The sequence below is a fragment of the Cydia splendana genome, chromosome 9, assembly GCF_910591565.1.
Source record: "Cydia splendana chromosome 9, ilCydSple1.2, whole genome shotgun sequence".
Taxonomy (NCBI): Eukaryota; Metazoa; Arthropoda; class Insecta; order Lepidoptera; family Tortricidae; genus Cydia; species Cydia splendana.
The window spans coordinates 17,297,599-17,314,053 of record NC_085968.1 but is presented as its reverse complement, the minus strand read 5'-3'; the positions used below and the strand labels follow the sequence as shown (position 1 = coordinate 17,314,053).

The 16,455-nt window shown below is 36.8% G+C and overlaps 1 protein-coding gene and 1 long non-coding RNA gene across 4 annotated transcripts in view; one reads left to right on the top strand and one right to left on the bottom strand.

Moving 5' to 3' along the window:
* Nucleotides 1-16,455, bottom strand: part of LOC134793726 (T-related protein) — a 50,538-nt gene that overhangs the window by 1,780 nt on the left and 32,303 nt on the right. Inside the window, exons 3-7 of one of the 2 annotated variants that reach the window (XM_063765379.1) lie at nucleotides 14,757-14,877; nucleotides 9,879-10,022; nucleotides 7,849-8,125; nucleotides 630-746; nucleotides 182-372 (exon numbers count right to left, since the gene is read on the bottom strand). In XM_063765379.1, the coding sequence (XP_063621449.1) occupies nucleotides 182-372; nucleotides 630-746; nucleotides 7,849-8,125; nucleotides 9,879-10,022; nucleotides 14,757-14,877 (850 nt within the window). Of the gene's footprint in view, nucleotides 1-181; nucleotides 373-629; nucleotides 747-7,848; nucleotides 8,126-9,878; nucleotides 10,023-14,531; nucleotides 14,652-14,756; nucleotides 14,878-16,455 lie in introns of those variants that run through there. The other variant, XM_063765380.1, reaches the window with a different exon arrangement.
* On the top strand, nucleotides 5,401-7,392 carry LOC134794028 (uncharacterized). 2 transcript variants are annotated; one of them, XR_010144621.1, is made up of 4 exons: nucleotides 5,401-5,742; nucleotides 5,833-6,023; nucleotides 6,354-6,525; nucleotides 6,772-7,392. It is a non-coding gene; the product is annotated as an uncharacterized LOC134794028 (long non-coding RNA). The 2 variants fall into 2 exon arrangements; XR_010144622.1 differs by lacking the exon at nucleotides 6,354-6,525 and having other exon boundaries at nucleotides 6,772-7,391.

Here is a 16,455-nt window from a genome sequence, read left to right as displayed (position 1 = left end):
GAAATGTACGCAAGCAGTTACTGATCCTTTTGCAAACGGTTCGCTCGAGGAGCGATTAGCATTGATCGATTCGATCGAAATTAGGATGCAGGCTACTAGCTGCATCTTATTGATTAACGATTGGTGTATTTAACAAATACGTGACCACATTGCTACTTTGTGTACGTGTAAGTGAACTTACTTGAAGTGGATATAACGGCTGCGGTTGTGTGGCAGCGGGCTGGTACTCCAGCGGCGCAGGGTATGGAGGCGTGCGGTACGGTGATGAAGGGGGCGGAGGGGGAGAACCCTGCGCCGGCCAATAGCCGCTGCCGGACCATGTGTAGCTGGCGGTGTTCGCGGATGGAGTGCGCTCTGAGCTGCTGTAGGTTGCTGAAATTAAATATGAACGAACGTTACTATGGTCCTAAAATATATGTATGTTTTGAAGTAAATCCGACCTAATTTAGAAAGACGGCCCGAGGGAAAGGACTTTTAGAAGGGTGACTGGCAACTGGAATTCGGAACATTCGAAGCCCTATTGAATGGATAATGAACCATCATCAACCAACGACCAACCATCAACATAAGTTTTTCTTGAGTGAAATATCTCTTACTAGTTTACCTGTTTACGAAATATAATGACTTACAAGGCGGTGATAGCGTCCGTGGCCGGGAGGGCGGCCGGGGTGGATATGGCGCAGGCCTTCGAGAAGCAGCGTTACTGCCACCATACAAGGACTGCGATGCCACGAACCATCCGCTAACTGTAACAGACAAAGACACGATCAGTTCAATTACTTATATTTATTTATACTCCAAAATTCTAGATTATTGCACTAATTGATTCCTGGCCTTATATGGCTCTTGCATACGATACGTATGGAACATGCACATGTTAAGGCCTTATTATATTCTACTGTTGCACCGAATACTTTCTAAGTTTCTACCGTAGCTTGGGGTTACATATCAGAATACCGAAAATTGATTTACCTAATGTTGAATCACCTATGCTCGTTTCACCTATTTTAAAAAATACCTAATGATCAATTAACCTAAGCTCATAACACCTAATGAACGGATTACCTATTGCACGTTTCACCTACAATTGGTTTACCTAAGCTCAGAATACCTATGCTCGATTTACATAAAGTTGAAACACCTAATACTCGAAATACCTAAAGCTAATATACCTAATACACGAAACACCTAATGTTGATATACCTAATGCACGAAATACCTAAACTCAGTATACCTAATGATCGAATTGCCTAAAGTTAACATACCTACTGCACGAATTACCTAAAGTCGGTATACCTAATGATCAAATTACCTAAAGTTAACATACCTAATGAACGAAATACCTAAATTCGATACACCTAATGCACGAAATACCTGAAGTCGATGCACTTAATGAACGAAATATGTACCTAAAATCAAAAATATAATTATTGTTTAGTAGAATATTATTTGACGACCGGTCTAGCCTAGTGGGTAGTGACCCTGCCTATGAAGCCGATGGTCCCGGGTTCGAATCCTGGTAAGGACATTTATTTGTATGATGATACAGATATTTGTTCCTGAGTTATGGTTGTTTTCTATATATTTTAAGTATTTATATATTATATATATCGTTGTCTGAGTACCCACAACACAAGCTTTTCTTGAGCTTACCGTGGGACGGTTACATATCAGAATACCGAAAACTGATTTACCTAATGTTGAATCACCTATGCTTGATTCACCTATTTTTAAATTACCTATCAATCATTTTACCTAAACATTGACTGACCTAAGTTTATAATACCTAAGCTTAAATAACCTAATGGACGAAATACCTAATGCACGATATACCTAATGCATGTTTTACCTACTGCACGTTTTACCTAAAGCTATTGTACCTAATGCACGAATCACCTATAGCTGATATACCTAATGGACGATACACCTAAAGCTGATATACCTAATGAACGATGTACCTAAATTTGATTTATCTAATGGACGAAATACCTAAAACTGTTAAACCTATCGCATGAAATACCTAAAGTTGATATACTTCCTGCACGCATTACCTAATGTCGATATGCCTAATGCACGGAATACCTAAAGTCTATATACCTTGTACAAAATTCATATCATTTTGCCGAATGATCAAGTCGCAACTCCACCCAATAAATCGTATGATTTCCCGACCTTACAGTAGAAACTGTTTGTTTGGATAACAACTTAAAAATACACTTTTTGAAACGCTTCTTTTTAGGTAGTAGAATGATTTCTGAAGTCTAATACAAAATTAGTTATTTTATCTTATCAAAAACTTAATTTTTGTAAGTTAGCATCATGACGATGAAATAAAAGTCGGTTTTGGCACTGTTTGGTCACAGTTAACCTAACACGCTCCTCCTCGCTTTGCTCGTCGTCGCACCTATCTCGACTCTGGCAAATGACTAGACCTTATATGTGACGTTATCTATGAAACCTTATTGTCGATGGCGCTTACGCCATTATTAACGATGCTCCGATATAAATACAATAACGCGCGACGCTGTGCGGCGTAAGCGCCATCGACAATAAGGTCCCTTTTCATAGATAATGCCCCATATTATAATAAAAAATAGTAAGTCAATTGAATGATTTGGCTAAAAAATTTATACCAAATGTTGTAAGTATGTCCTAATAATATTCTACTAAACAATAATTATATTTTTGATTTTAGGTACATATTTTGTTCACTAAGTGCATCGAGTTCAGGTATTTCGTGCATTAGGTGTATCGAATTTAGGTATTTCGTTCATTAGGTATGTTAACTTTAGGTAATTTGATCATTAGGTATACCGACTTTAGGTAATTCATGCAGTAGGTATGTTAACTTTAGGCAATTCGATCATTAGGAATATCGAGTTTAGGTATTTCGTGCATTAGGTATATCAACATTAGGTGTTTCATGTATTAGGTATATTAGCTTTAGGTATTTCGAGTATTAGGTGTTTCAACTTTAGGTAAATCGAGCATAGGTATTCTGAGCTTAGGTAAACCAATTGTAGGTGAAACGTGCAATAGGTAATTCGTTCATTAGGTGTTATGAGCTTAGGTTAATTGGTCATTAGGTATTTTAAAAAATAGGTGAAACGAGCATAGGTGATTCAACATTAGGTAAATCGATTTTCGGTATTCTGATATGTAACCCGTGGGACTTAGTCAATTTGTGTAAGAATGTCCCTATAATATTTATTTATTTACTTATTTTATTATTAGGACATACAACATTTGGTATAATTTTTTTAGCCAAATCATTCAATTGGCTCACTATTTTTTATTATAATATAAGGTCTAGTCATTTGCCAGAGTCGAGATAGGTGCGACGATGAGCAAAGCGAGGAGGAGCGTGTTAGGTTAACTGCGACCAAACAGTGCCAAAACCGACTTTTATTTCATCGTCATTATGTTAACTAACAAAAATTAAGTTTTTGATAAGATAAGATAACTAATTTTGTATTAGACTTACGATACGAAATCATTCTACTACCTAAAAAGTAGCGTTTCAAAAAGTGTATTTTTAAGTTGTTATCCAAACAAACAGTTTCTACTGTAAGGTTGGGAAATCATACGATTTATTGGGTGGAGTTGCCACTTGATCATTCGGCAAAATGATATGAATTTTGTACTAGGTATATAGACTTTAGGTATTCCGTGCATTAGGCATATCGACATTAGGTAAATCGTTCAGGAAGTATATCAACTTTAGGTATTTCGTGCGATAGGTTTAACAGTTTTAGGTATTTCGTCCATTAGGTAAATCAAGTTTAGGTACATCGTTCATTAGGTATATCAGCTTTAGGTGTATCGTCCATTAGGTATATCAGCTATAGGTGATTCGTGCATTAGGTATAATAGCTTTAGGTGAAACGTGCAGTAGGTAAAACGTGCCTTAGGTATATCGTGCATTAGGTGTTTCGTCCATTAGGTTATTTGAGCTTAGGTATTATGAACTTAGGTCAGTCAATGTTTAGGTAAAATGATCGATAGGTAATTTAAAAATAGGTGAATCAAGCATAGGTGATTCGACATTAGGTAAATCAGTTTTCGGTATTCTGATATGTAACCTAGCTTGGTGATCGTTGCAAGGAGTTGTGGTCTAGATTGGTACACATTTTGTATTTGAACTCTTATCCTTTATCGTGATCGTCACAGTAACAAAACGATTTTGTCGTTATCGTCAATCAAACTATTGTGGTCTAGTTAAAAGTTTATGAATAAAATATTCAATATCCCTTCGAGTGGCATTGTCCGCCTCGAGGTCTCTACGGTAAGTGGCGGGGAGCCGCGAGACGGACAGATATAACGAGCCGTTGAATGGCGGCGCCTCAGATTGAACGGTGGGTTGAGAGGCGCGGGCATTTTCGAAAAATATACGTCAAGTGGCGGGGCCTCCATGGGTGATCATCGCGTATTTGACGCGTGTTAGAAATATGACCATTTCCCAAAAATGTATGAATGATATATATAAACTATATATCACTGAATTCAGGATAAAATGGCTTATTTGATTGTATACCAATAAATTCCATTCTATTTATGTGGATTATGCTAGACTTGGTCTAATCTCATATTACCAAATTTTTTCTACTTTCATGTATAAAAATACGTATAATTAGGAAATAAAATAAAATTATTATCACTGTGTATTCCGTTTGAATGTTCGCGGCTCGACGGTCGGTGCGTAATGGGCGAGGTGGGGCGGGTACATCACGCCATTTCTAACAAACTTAGTTTTACGCGGGAATCCGACCGTTAGGGAATACCATCCTTATTTATTGACGAATGCATCTTGCAAGAGTGAGCAAGCAAGGCATAGTTTTAACGGTTTTATAGTTGGTCAAGCAGATCTTGTCAGTAGAAGAAGGCGGCAAATTTGAAAAATGTAGGCGCGAAGGGATATCGTCTCATAGAAAATTTGAATTTCGCGCCTTTTTCTACTGACAAGATTTGCTTGACCATCTATATTTTAGGCGCGAAATACGGCCTCGCACACAGACCGTGAGACGGTCTCTGCCAATTACGGGCTTGTTGCCACGCAGGGGCATATTTTAAAAAATGGCCGCGCCATTGCTCCTACCTTTCAACCGGAGGTGCTGCCACCCGAAGGGATATGCAAATCTTATCTTAGAAGTTAAATGATCATTTTAGAATATACTACTAATAAAAACATATTTACCGGTTGAAAACATCGTGAAACGAAACGTTTAATTTACGTTCCAAGTCGGGGGCGGAGCTTAGGGGCGTGGCCAATGCCAAAATTGCGATTTAAATCGTTTAATGTATACAGGCCCATAGAAAGAAAAAATTGTCTATGACAATGACAGCTGACAACTGTCCTCACCTTCCTCAGTGATGCCTCAGTGCCCTCCGGCAACCGTCATAATTGTCAAAGCAAACCAAACAACCGGTTGGAATTAATTCTTATTTGGATTTGTTTTTCTCCTATTTGAATAATTCGGTATTGTTTTAATTTTCACCTTCTGCTCTTAATATTTCTCTGACACTCTTACCTTTGGACATAACTTCTTTATTCCGACAATCCTTGTGACAGTACTTTACAGTTAAATATCTACTACTTTCGCCCAAAAAAATGAACATGGTAAATAGGTTCGTGCAAGCAGATTCTAGTAACCTACCAGAAGTAAACACCTTGATGATTCTTGAATATGTTATAAGCAGCAACAGGCACAGTATTGATGAAATAAGAGGTGTGAAACAATTGGCGTAAGTTACAAATTACCCAAAAATTGCAACTAACTGATCTTTTGTGTACCGTCAGTTCGTTAAATAACATTAATTTGTATTATTTTTTAGGGCATCGGACGAAAATTATGTTATAGATGCTGTAGGATTTGTGCAGCTAAAAAACAATGGCACTGAATGCCTTGTTAAGGCCAAAGTTGCTTCGGAAGAGGAGGGCGAAATCAAATATTACACTGTGTCTGTTCATGTAAATGAGAATGCCATTACTGACAGTGCATGTAATTGCCATCCTGAATTAGCAGGTAAATATTTGAAGACTTATTATAAGTGGTGTTTTAACAACCATAGACAATGTCCAAAACTTCTAAGTCCCAGAGGACTTTTCATACATTTGGTATCGCGTGTGCGATAAAGCGTCCATGGGACTTACAGGTAGCTTTTCTGCAGACTCAATTTTGCGTCAGTGGATGTACTAACTGTTATTTGTGTTGCTTAACTTCAAATTCGGGTAAATCCATTTGATCTCAGCAAATATCTACCTTATTACCTTTTCTTAATACCAACATTGTATAATCTGACAGATGGATTTACCCGAGTTTGAAGTTAAGCTACTCATTTATTAATGCTTCTAGGAGGGTGCAAACACACTTTGTTGTTCTTGTGTTGGCTGGAAGTGAAATCGTCAATACCTGAAAGCGCTCCGGTGCAATGTTTTTGGCATAAACCCCTATTGGGAACTAATTGTTCAATGCTTGCCAAGGACATATTTAATTTCTAAAGAGCGCTCAACATCTATTGCAGAATGTAAGAAATGAAACTTTACAAACACTATTTTAACCTTTTAACTGCCATAGACTGATATATAAGACATACAAAATCAGGCTCATTTCGCCACGGTCTGATAAATAAGGCAAAACTTCAAGTAACTTTGTACCGCCAGTGACACAAGCACACTAAATGAAAAATTCTATGTCAGTCAAAAGGTTAAGATATTCACCACAACTATAAATATTATTGGTCAGACTCTATCTATTATTTTTATGGTTTTAGGAAGATGTAAACACACTTTTTTGTTCCTGTGTTGGTTGAAAAATAAATCATCCATACCTGAAAGAGCTCCAGTGCAATCTTTTTGGCATAAGCCTCTCTTGGGAACTAATGATTCACTGCTTGCGAAGGACATTTTTAAACTCAAATCAAAAAGGAGTGCTGTAGAACCGCAACCAAGAAACCCTGATGTGCTGAATAACTTTATTGAAGAATGTAAGAAAAGAAATACTACAAACTCTCTTATTTTGATATATTCGCCTCGACAGTAAATGCTGTTGGTAAGTGCTTGTTGCTTAGTGCACAATTTTTTACAATTAAGTTTTTTATCACCTAAAGGATGAGAAGACATCCAGTTTTTGTTTCATAATTTAAGTGAATTGATCATTCCACTTAACAATGGAAGACACTGTCAATGTTTTATATTAACATGTATAATACATATTAGACTATTACATCTTCCCATAATGTGGTACTTCTAAACCGAATATGTTGCACTAGTTTAATATTAAAGCTCTGTTGTATAAGTTTAAACACAGTAAAGTTATACTTTGCTGTTATTTTTATGCAACATTAAATTTAACAACTTGTAGTAAATTTCTATATAAGTAAGTTTCTTTGTTACTGTATCTCTGATCTTTATTAAATATTCGTAACAAAAGTTTTGATTTGCTTGTTTATAAATTTTCCAATCCATTTAAACCGTGATTCTGACCAGTTAAATTATTGAACTGTATTATGTACCTACCTATTTGACTTAGCTTTGTAAGAAGCTTCAAAATTTATTCACAAGAGGTCAGGAGGGCGCTTTTATGGCTGATTTAGACGGCGGGCGAACTCGCATGCGATTTTAGTGACATTGCGGACTGTTGCGTACGTCCAATTCAACCGACCGATCAAAACTCGCATGCGAGTTCTCGCATCGTCTAAATGAGCCCTTAATGTCAATTTACCTACAATTAAGAAAGTATGACGAATTCCAATAAACATAAAAAACAAATCTGTAGTTGCGAAGTTACATCTTCAAACAGGTTATGGGCCCAGCACGCTTACATATGAAATAAATAATCAATAACTTACATTGTGGATACTGATGAGGCGACGAACTTTGTTGAGGATAGTGCGTTCCCACAAAATCCCTCTGATAATAACCTTCAGGCCTCTCCTTGGCGTCCAAGAACGCTTTGGCGAACGGATTGTATTTGATCTTGAGTGACGTCACTTCCTCGTTCTGGTACGCGGTGACCGCGATGAACTGGGTTTCGGGGAAGGGGTAGGTCATGATGCGACGGAGGTCCGTGCCCACTTTCACGAGATGGACTCTTGGTTCGTATTTGTGAAGAGAGTTCAGCATGATCTGAAAAAAAAATGAATGTAGGCAAGCGGTATTGATTTATCTATAAGAATTATAATCTGATTGAATACTATGTGCTTACACTGATGTCAATCAATCTGAAGAACGATTTATAGTTAGTAACTAACATTGTCATCGGTTACCGATAGTTACTCATGAAATAAAACTATGGAAACGGATTATATTATTATCGCGTATAATAAATTTTTAATATATCCCGACGTTTCGAACCGTTTACAGCGTTCGTGGTCACCGGGTGACCGCGTTTCAGGTAGTAACTAACATAAGGAAATTATCACGATTGTGTCTACCTAATATTCTTACGTGATAATGACAACGGTTGTTAAACTTTAACTTGTAATAAAATAATTATTATAGTTTCATAATGTCGGGAAATGTTCATTTGTTGTTTGCTCAAGCTCAAGAATTGATTCTTCAGGCCCCGGCTATTGTTTATTATACTACACCACGAACAAGAATAAAATAGCCATATCCATCATGTTCCAACAGTCATTTGTAGGAATACCTTTCAAAAGAAAGCATCAAAAATTACTGAAACTATATACCTAGGTGTAGGTACGTTGTTTGTTGAGCAAAGGGAATTGAGTAAAGGCAAGACTGCCACGTCATGTGTCTCACACCATTTCGTAACTGTTCGGTTATTTCTGAACTTAAATCTTCGCACTAGGTCAGTTATAAATTGAAAACCGCTAACAACCATTCGCGAACGACATTAACGAACAATTGTTACTTTACACGTTTCAAATCTCGCACACTCTTAACAATAAAATCATAATCGGACAATTAATACGCCATTAATTTTTGCAGAAGTCATCTAATCTAACACGAATGGGACTAGTAAATATAGCATCGAGACAATAATTATTACAAATGATAGTGCGTACTCCGCTAAACAGTTGGTAAAGCTACAAATTTCACACCGAGACGCCAACATATGGATCTGGATGTATCTCATGTTTGTTTTCATGTTAATTCGCGCCATATCGCGTGAGAACTGGACTGTTGTTTGAGACAATCCTTTTCGAACACATCTTTTTAAACCAACCAACATAAGTGTGATCTTGAGGTCCGTAACATGTGCTTTATCGGAGATAATATTTACTCTGGTTCGTCTGAAGAGATACGGTCGTATGTGATGGGAATACTGGTCAGTAGCGAGCAACTGTAGCAGTAACACCTCCATACCACCTGCTTTCTATTAACGCAGATTAGTATTCTGTCAATAATGCCTTTTGGGAATATCGATGGTAACGGGAATCTATTAATATGGAGCAGTTGAGAAGCGAGCTACAGTTTGCAGGATGCATAATGTGTACGATATACTGATTAACAGTTATACATGCGGTTCGTCTATTCGTCGTCTCGTCATACATAAGGCATGAAAATTGTTCCAACAAAAACCGAATACGAGTGACTTTTAAGTACATTTAGGAATGTATCTGCTGGGTAGTTTTCAACCTCTTAAAGAACAACTTTATGACCTGACATCACGCGACACGAATCTGTCCTGCACTGGCTGCGGTAGTCTAAAGATTTGTTTTTTGTACCTATAGTTAAACCTAACCTCTGCTGAAGATAACCACTAGAGACACTTCTCACTGACATTTTAATAAGGAATTCTTTAACGATTTCTTCAAGCAGGCAACGCAAAGATCGCAACGATATTGTACTAAAATATTCACAGAATTCGCTAAAAAAGTGTGAAGGTTAATACTGATAATTAATACCTACATACCTGTCCATTGCCATTGGTTTTGTTAGTGAGCTTTACTTTCGCGAAGGAGATGGGCTCCTTCATCCAGTGCGCCCCGAAGTTGGGACTCTCCGGGTGGATGTAGATGGCGTTTGAAGGTGGAACCTCCGCTTTGCCCCCTGGAACCTGATAAAGAAAATTCATGTCTTTAAAAAAATGGCGTCTAACAATTTGATGATTATCGAAAGGGCTGGCTAGAGAGTCAAGAGTGCAAGACATCGACACTTGGAAAACAGAAAGGTAAGTTTTTCCTCAACATACTTGAGTAATCTAGCTTATTGTATATAATATATTTGTATATGAGTAGGCACGGTCATGGTATAATAATATACTCCGCCTGGTACTCCATTCCGAGATTCGCGTATGACCTAACTGACACGCGCCTACGTCATCATGCTGTTTACAGGTTCTCAAACTTTGAAATGTGGGAGAATTTTAACCAACGGTGAAAATTATTTTAACGGCATTAATTTTAAGTTATTCATGTAGAAACATAGTAAAATAAAACAAATCTAATGTATTAAATTAAACTTTATTTATCTATACAAGACAAACGTTTAAAAAACCATAGTCTAATAAAACATGGTCTTCCATTCCCAGAGTGACACGGGCCTACGTCACAACAACATGGCCGCTATATATAGCGCTATCGCATATTATCATATAGCGCTGTCGCATGATGACGTAGGCCCGTGTCAGTTAGGTGACCTAGAAAAGACGGGAATGGAGTACCAGGCGGAGTATATTATTATACCATGTAAAAAACTAATTCACAGTTACACATTAATTACCAAGCTTACGACGTGAAAAGTTTGGAAAACACTGCGACTGCTGACACTGAGCGAGAAGGAAATAACAATTAACACGCGTTCGACAAGGATGACGGTCAGGGCATGAAGTTATCTAGATCCGAATTGTCAAATGTGCACAGCGCTATCCTGTGTTGCCAGTAGTATAAACAGAATTACCCGAAAGTCTGAAATTTCTTTCGTGAATCGGAAGATATTGCTAACGAGTAATTAAAAATGACGTGTTATTGTAAAATTTAAGCTAAAATACATATAAATGAAAATTATAAAATTATAAAGAAATATTTTAACTTATTAAGGGGCCGGTATATGACGTTTTCGATTTAGACCTAACTTTGTAACCATAATTTGTTCAATAAATGTTTGATAATTGCATTAAATTACACGTAAATTTATTCACGAAGAAACCGTGTACCGACTCTTTATGCCATTATATTTTTAATTTGCTGTTATTCTCTACAAATCGACACTAAAAGTATCAAAAAATCAAAATATGGAATTCCGTTTGAGACAGAAGCAAAACAATTTTGTCTTTGACAGTAATTTAATTATTGTATGATTTTGGAAGCTAGATAATTCAGCTACCAATTTATTATCGATTTATATTTTTACTCACAAAGACAACACAGAAATTCAATCTCAAATGTAAACTTTCGAACAATTTCCATACATTGACGACATCACTCAAAATTCTTCTTCAAGTCAGATGCCCGTTGGGGCTACACCGGAGCACACGTGTACTTCTTCAAATGAAAATGACAGCTTGATTTTCTTGCTTTTGACAATTATATTGACATTAAATCATATACGCACACGAGAAAGCATACCAGTAGATAAAATGTATTTCAAAAAATAGGGTACATAAATATCAGCTCGCGTCTCATTTAAATTTCATTTGCTGTTATTTACGGGTCATTATTGTTGAAAACCGCAGTAAACTATCTTAAAATAATACGATTACAGTCGAATTTAAGTATTATCTTCCTTCAAAACTCGCTTAAAATGAAAAAAGTTTAAAGACTCATCTTTACTGATTGGGATCAATTTTTATTATGCTGGTATCATTTTGCGTCATTTTAAAAACGTATTTGACTTCTGTATGTCAATGAATTTTGATGACAACTGTAATCTTGTATTATATTATAGAACTTTTATATTAAAATATTGCCTATTAACAGTCTTGTAACTAGATCTGTAATACCATGGATTGCGACGAATAAATTATTATGATTATGCCGTTCGTTCCGTCTATATGTATAATGCGTGTACGTGCTGTTCTCTGAAAATCTTCAAGAAAAAATAAAGGCCAGCACTAAGTACTAGCAAGTTTTTGCGGCTTTGGAGACCGAGATGAAGCTTACAGGCCAATAGCGTTGTGGCCTGGTTATTGTTATGTATACCTTATGTATCGAATGTTTTATAAATTTACTATAAAAAGCAATGTTTTATTTCGATTAGGTCTACATTTTGTGCATATTGCATATCTGAAGTATTTTCGTACTAAACTTGAAACTTTCGTTGAAACTAAATAAAATTATTATTGCAAATGTACAGTCACCTGCAATTTATGTTACACAACGAAGGCCGCAAAAATATCTGACACGATCTTATTTGTAGAACCATAAGAGCATGTCACATATTTTTGCGACCTTCGAAGAGTAGGTACCGTCATTACTCATTATCATCAACTTTGCCCGCTTTTTTTTTTAAACACGAATCTCTCAAAAAATATCACATCATATGACTTTTTTTTGCTCAGCACGTCCATTGTGATCAAACGCATCAGTTTATGTGAAGAAAACATTTTTTTATCGTGTTTTTACCCATTTTTTTGCGTTTTAGAGGGCGGGCAAATAAAAAAATATCCGGGGTTTTCGCCAACATTGCCCACGTCAATTTGGTATTCAAATACAGCTCGTATATATGATGATGATGTCTAAGGATCACTTAAAGGTTTTGGGCAATCCTACCATTCCCTGTTAATAACTTAGCGATAAGTGTAAAAACTTTTAAATAAATTTGCTGGGCAATGTTGCCTACCCGTTTTTGCCCATTTCCAAATAAGGCTCGCCTAAGCATTTTACAAAGGCTAGGGTTGTCACTTTTGACAAAATCTGTTACAATAGTTTAATGACCAAAAATATGATTTTTGTTGTGTTTTCATTCGTTAACGGGATAAAACATCTAAATAAAGGATAATAAGACAAATTAAATACAGTATATATTTATAAACTTATTTTAGTGTACAAACATAACCTTCTTTTACTTGCGAAGTTGGGTAAATTAGATGAAAGTGACAACCCTAATCCGTTTTTGGTGGTGGGCAATGTTGGTATGGATGCCAAATTACCGGATTACTTTGCCCACCGCTAAAACTTTTGTGTATTTAGGCCTTATTAGTTTAAATATTAATAGACATAATCTATGCTTCATGTGTTATAACTGAAACCCGGAAATATTTGTCAAAGGGTTCTCAATTTTTTCTACTTGCATTCATTATTTATCAATTTTTTGCCCGCCGAAATATACCCTATATTAGACAACTCGCTCAAACTCAAAATTCCCAAGTCAAGTTATGCACAAGTTTGGCATATACTATGTCAGAAATATAACCAATTTTCTACTAAAAACAGCAGGGTGGCCATAACTATTATCAATTTTTCTACATTAACGAATTTGTTTAAAATTGTCGTTTTGGGCAAAGTTTCCCTGGAGGCAAAGTTGGCGCTAATGACGTAACATATTATTGCAGGTGACTGTACATAAATGTTTCGGTGATTTTCAGATTATTTTCCAGGTTAGTTTACTAACAATCAAGTTATGCAGATACTGATTTCGTGAACGTATAAGTAGTAAGGTACCGCTATTGTTTAGCGATACCGATTATTTTTGAAGGTAAAACTATACCGGTTGAAATATAAAGATATTAAAATTACAGCAGGGACAATCATTTTTTATAGGTGTACCTAAACCATCATTGGCCGAGCGTTAGCAAAGGTCTCCGTTTCAGCTTGGGCAAAAATGCTTTTGTATGTTCTCCTTTGCAGATCACATTTCTCAACTGATTCTCGTGAAAATTTGTAAGCAGGTTCGATAGAACTATTCTGTTTCGCTTTATCCGCCAAAATGGAATTGCCACCCTGCTGAAACTTTATTTATTTAAATTCCTATTGAATGGATTTTGCACCTTATGAAAAACCGTATAGAGTAGTAAATAACATTTTACATCTGACTTAATGACATCTTGTTTTATTCGCTTTAATTGTACAAAACGCGTATCTCGACAAAGCAATAGTAGGTAGTAAAACAGTCAACAATCAAATGAATTAAATAGGTACGTCACGTGTGACATGAACAGACAAGGAAAGCAAGATTAAATGCATTGTTTCTCTTTCATCTTTAAATGGAATGCTTTTACCCTCAAAGGAGGCTAGTGGTCAATACTAAACTAAAAGTCCAATCTTAAAAAAACATGATGGGTCACTGACCTGTCCCAGTAAAGTGAGGTAGTGTGCGTGAAGTGCGCTTGTGTGTGAAATGGGGTAAATTGACAGAATCTGATATTTTACCCACCGCTACCGTCGCCTTAACCATAGGTATAATGTACCCATGTAACATGTTATGTTGAAATAAAGTGGCAATGTTATTGTGACGTAGGCCCGTGTCACTCTGGGAATGGAAGACCATGTTTTATTAGACCATGGGCACGGTCGACATCAAATGTTGTCAGCACAGTCTAGGCACATAATCTTGGGGACTACGTATGTCAATATGACCGTCAGGAAACATGAAGCCAAACGTTCGATTGGATGACTGAAATAAATACCCACTCCCCGTTGACGTATTTCCAGCGGTGCGAATCGACTTGCACGAACTCCAACATCACCGTGTATGTAGCCGTCAGGTCAATAACAATTTGGCCACAGAGCATTACGGACTAGCAAATAAAGCCTAAAAACATACCTACTCCTTGTTTATATAAAATGCACGTCTCCAGATCCAGACTGCTTTGACCTCGGGAAATATTCGACTGGTATATTAAGCCACATACCCACTCCCCGTTGACGTATTTCCAGCGGTGTGAATCCACTTGCACGAACTCCAGCAGCACCGTATACATGGCCGTCGGGTCCAAGCCGCTCGCGCTCACTTTGACCACGGGGAACATTCGGCTGAAACAAAAAGGTATTTTTTAATTTAATTTGATGTTTTAATTGTGTGATTTAGTAAATGTTATAAGTCAGTACTTTTTGTACCGAGACTGACTGAAATAGCAAGACACGTTCGTACGTTTCCGTGAAAATACGATGGAAAATAATTATGCACTACATCTGTAATGCTTATTGACCTTTCTATTCGTGTCGGCGTTGCGAATATGCTGTTATTTCAAAGATCAATGACGGCGTATATCGTTCTTACAATATTTGTTGAAATGAATTAACTTTAAAATATTCGGTAGGTAAAACAATAAATCTACCTATCTATCTCTGATTAAATCACAAATTGTCTAAAATTTGTATTTATGATATGAGTCGCTTAACTTCGAACTCGGGTAAATCCATCTGTCAGATTATGCAATTTTGGTATTAAGAAAAGGTAATAGGGTAGATATTTGCTGAGAGGGTCGAATGGATTTACCCGAGTTTGAAGTTAAGCGACACATATACGAGGGTGAATCAAAAAGTCCTTAGAACTGGCTGTTTATAAAAAGTTTTTAAATGAAGTTTTTTTTATTATTATGAACTGTCATTATAACGTCATATTTGACAGTTGGTTTCATTCGAATTGTTCCCGCCGTTACATGGTAAATCAATATTTTGCGAAATAAGTGGACTAAAACGTCCCATTATGGAAAAAAATGAGTTACGTGCCGTGATAAAGTACTTGTGTATGAAAAAAAATTACTACCAAGGATTTTTTTTTGGATATTCAGCAAACCGTAGGCACTAGTGCTGTACCCTATTCCACCGTCGCTTTCTGGGTTGCGGAGTTTAAAAGAGGCAGATCTAGCTGCGAAGACGACCCCCGCTATCTACCTCAGTTAACGCAAAAACCATTGAAAAAATTGAGAAAATGGTTTTGGACGACCGGCGACTAACAATTAAATACATAGCAGAGACTCTAAAGATTTCGTTTGGTAGCGTACATTAAATACTAACCGATGTTTTGGGTTTAAAAAAAGTGTCAGCAAGATGGGTTCTGCGAATGTTAACGCAGGCTAACTTGCGTTTAGAAGTTTCGAAGCGGAATCTAAAGAAAATCTTGCATGATCCGGACACTTTTTATCGTCGTTTCGTAACAATGGACGAACCATGGGTTCACCATTTTGACCCTGAAACAAAAAAGTAAAGCATGTCCTGGAAACGGCCATCCTCCCCTCCAATAAAGAAATTTAGAGTATTTCCGACAGCAGGTAAAGTTATGGCCTCAGTTTTCTGGGATGCAGAAGGAATCCTTTTTATTGATTATCTGCCTAAAGGAAAGACCATTACAGGTGCCTATTACACCGATTTAATACCAAAAGTGCGCCAAGCAATCAAAGAAAAACGTCGAGGAAAATTGAGTGCTTTTTCACCATGATCGATCACAAATGGCTCTCACTGCAATCCGCCAAGCTGGTTTTGAGATCTTTGATCATCCGCCCTACTCGCCAGACTTAGCTCCTAGTGATTTCCACTTATTGTTTCCGAAACTAAAGGAGCACATTCGCGGAACTAAATTTGACGACAACAACGCGGTCATGGGTGCCG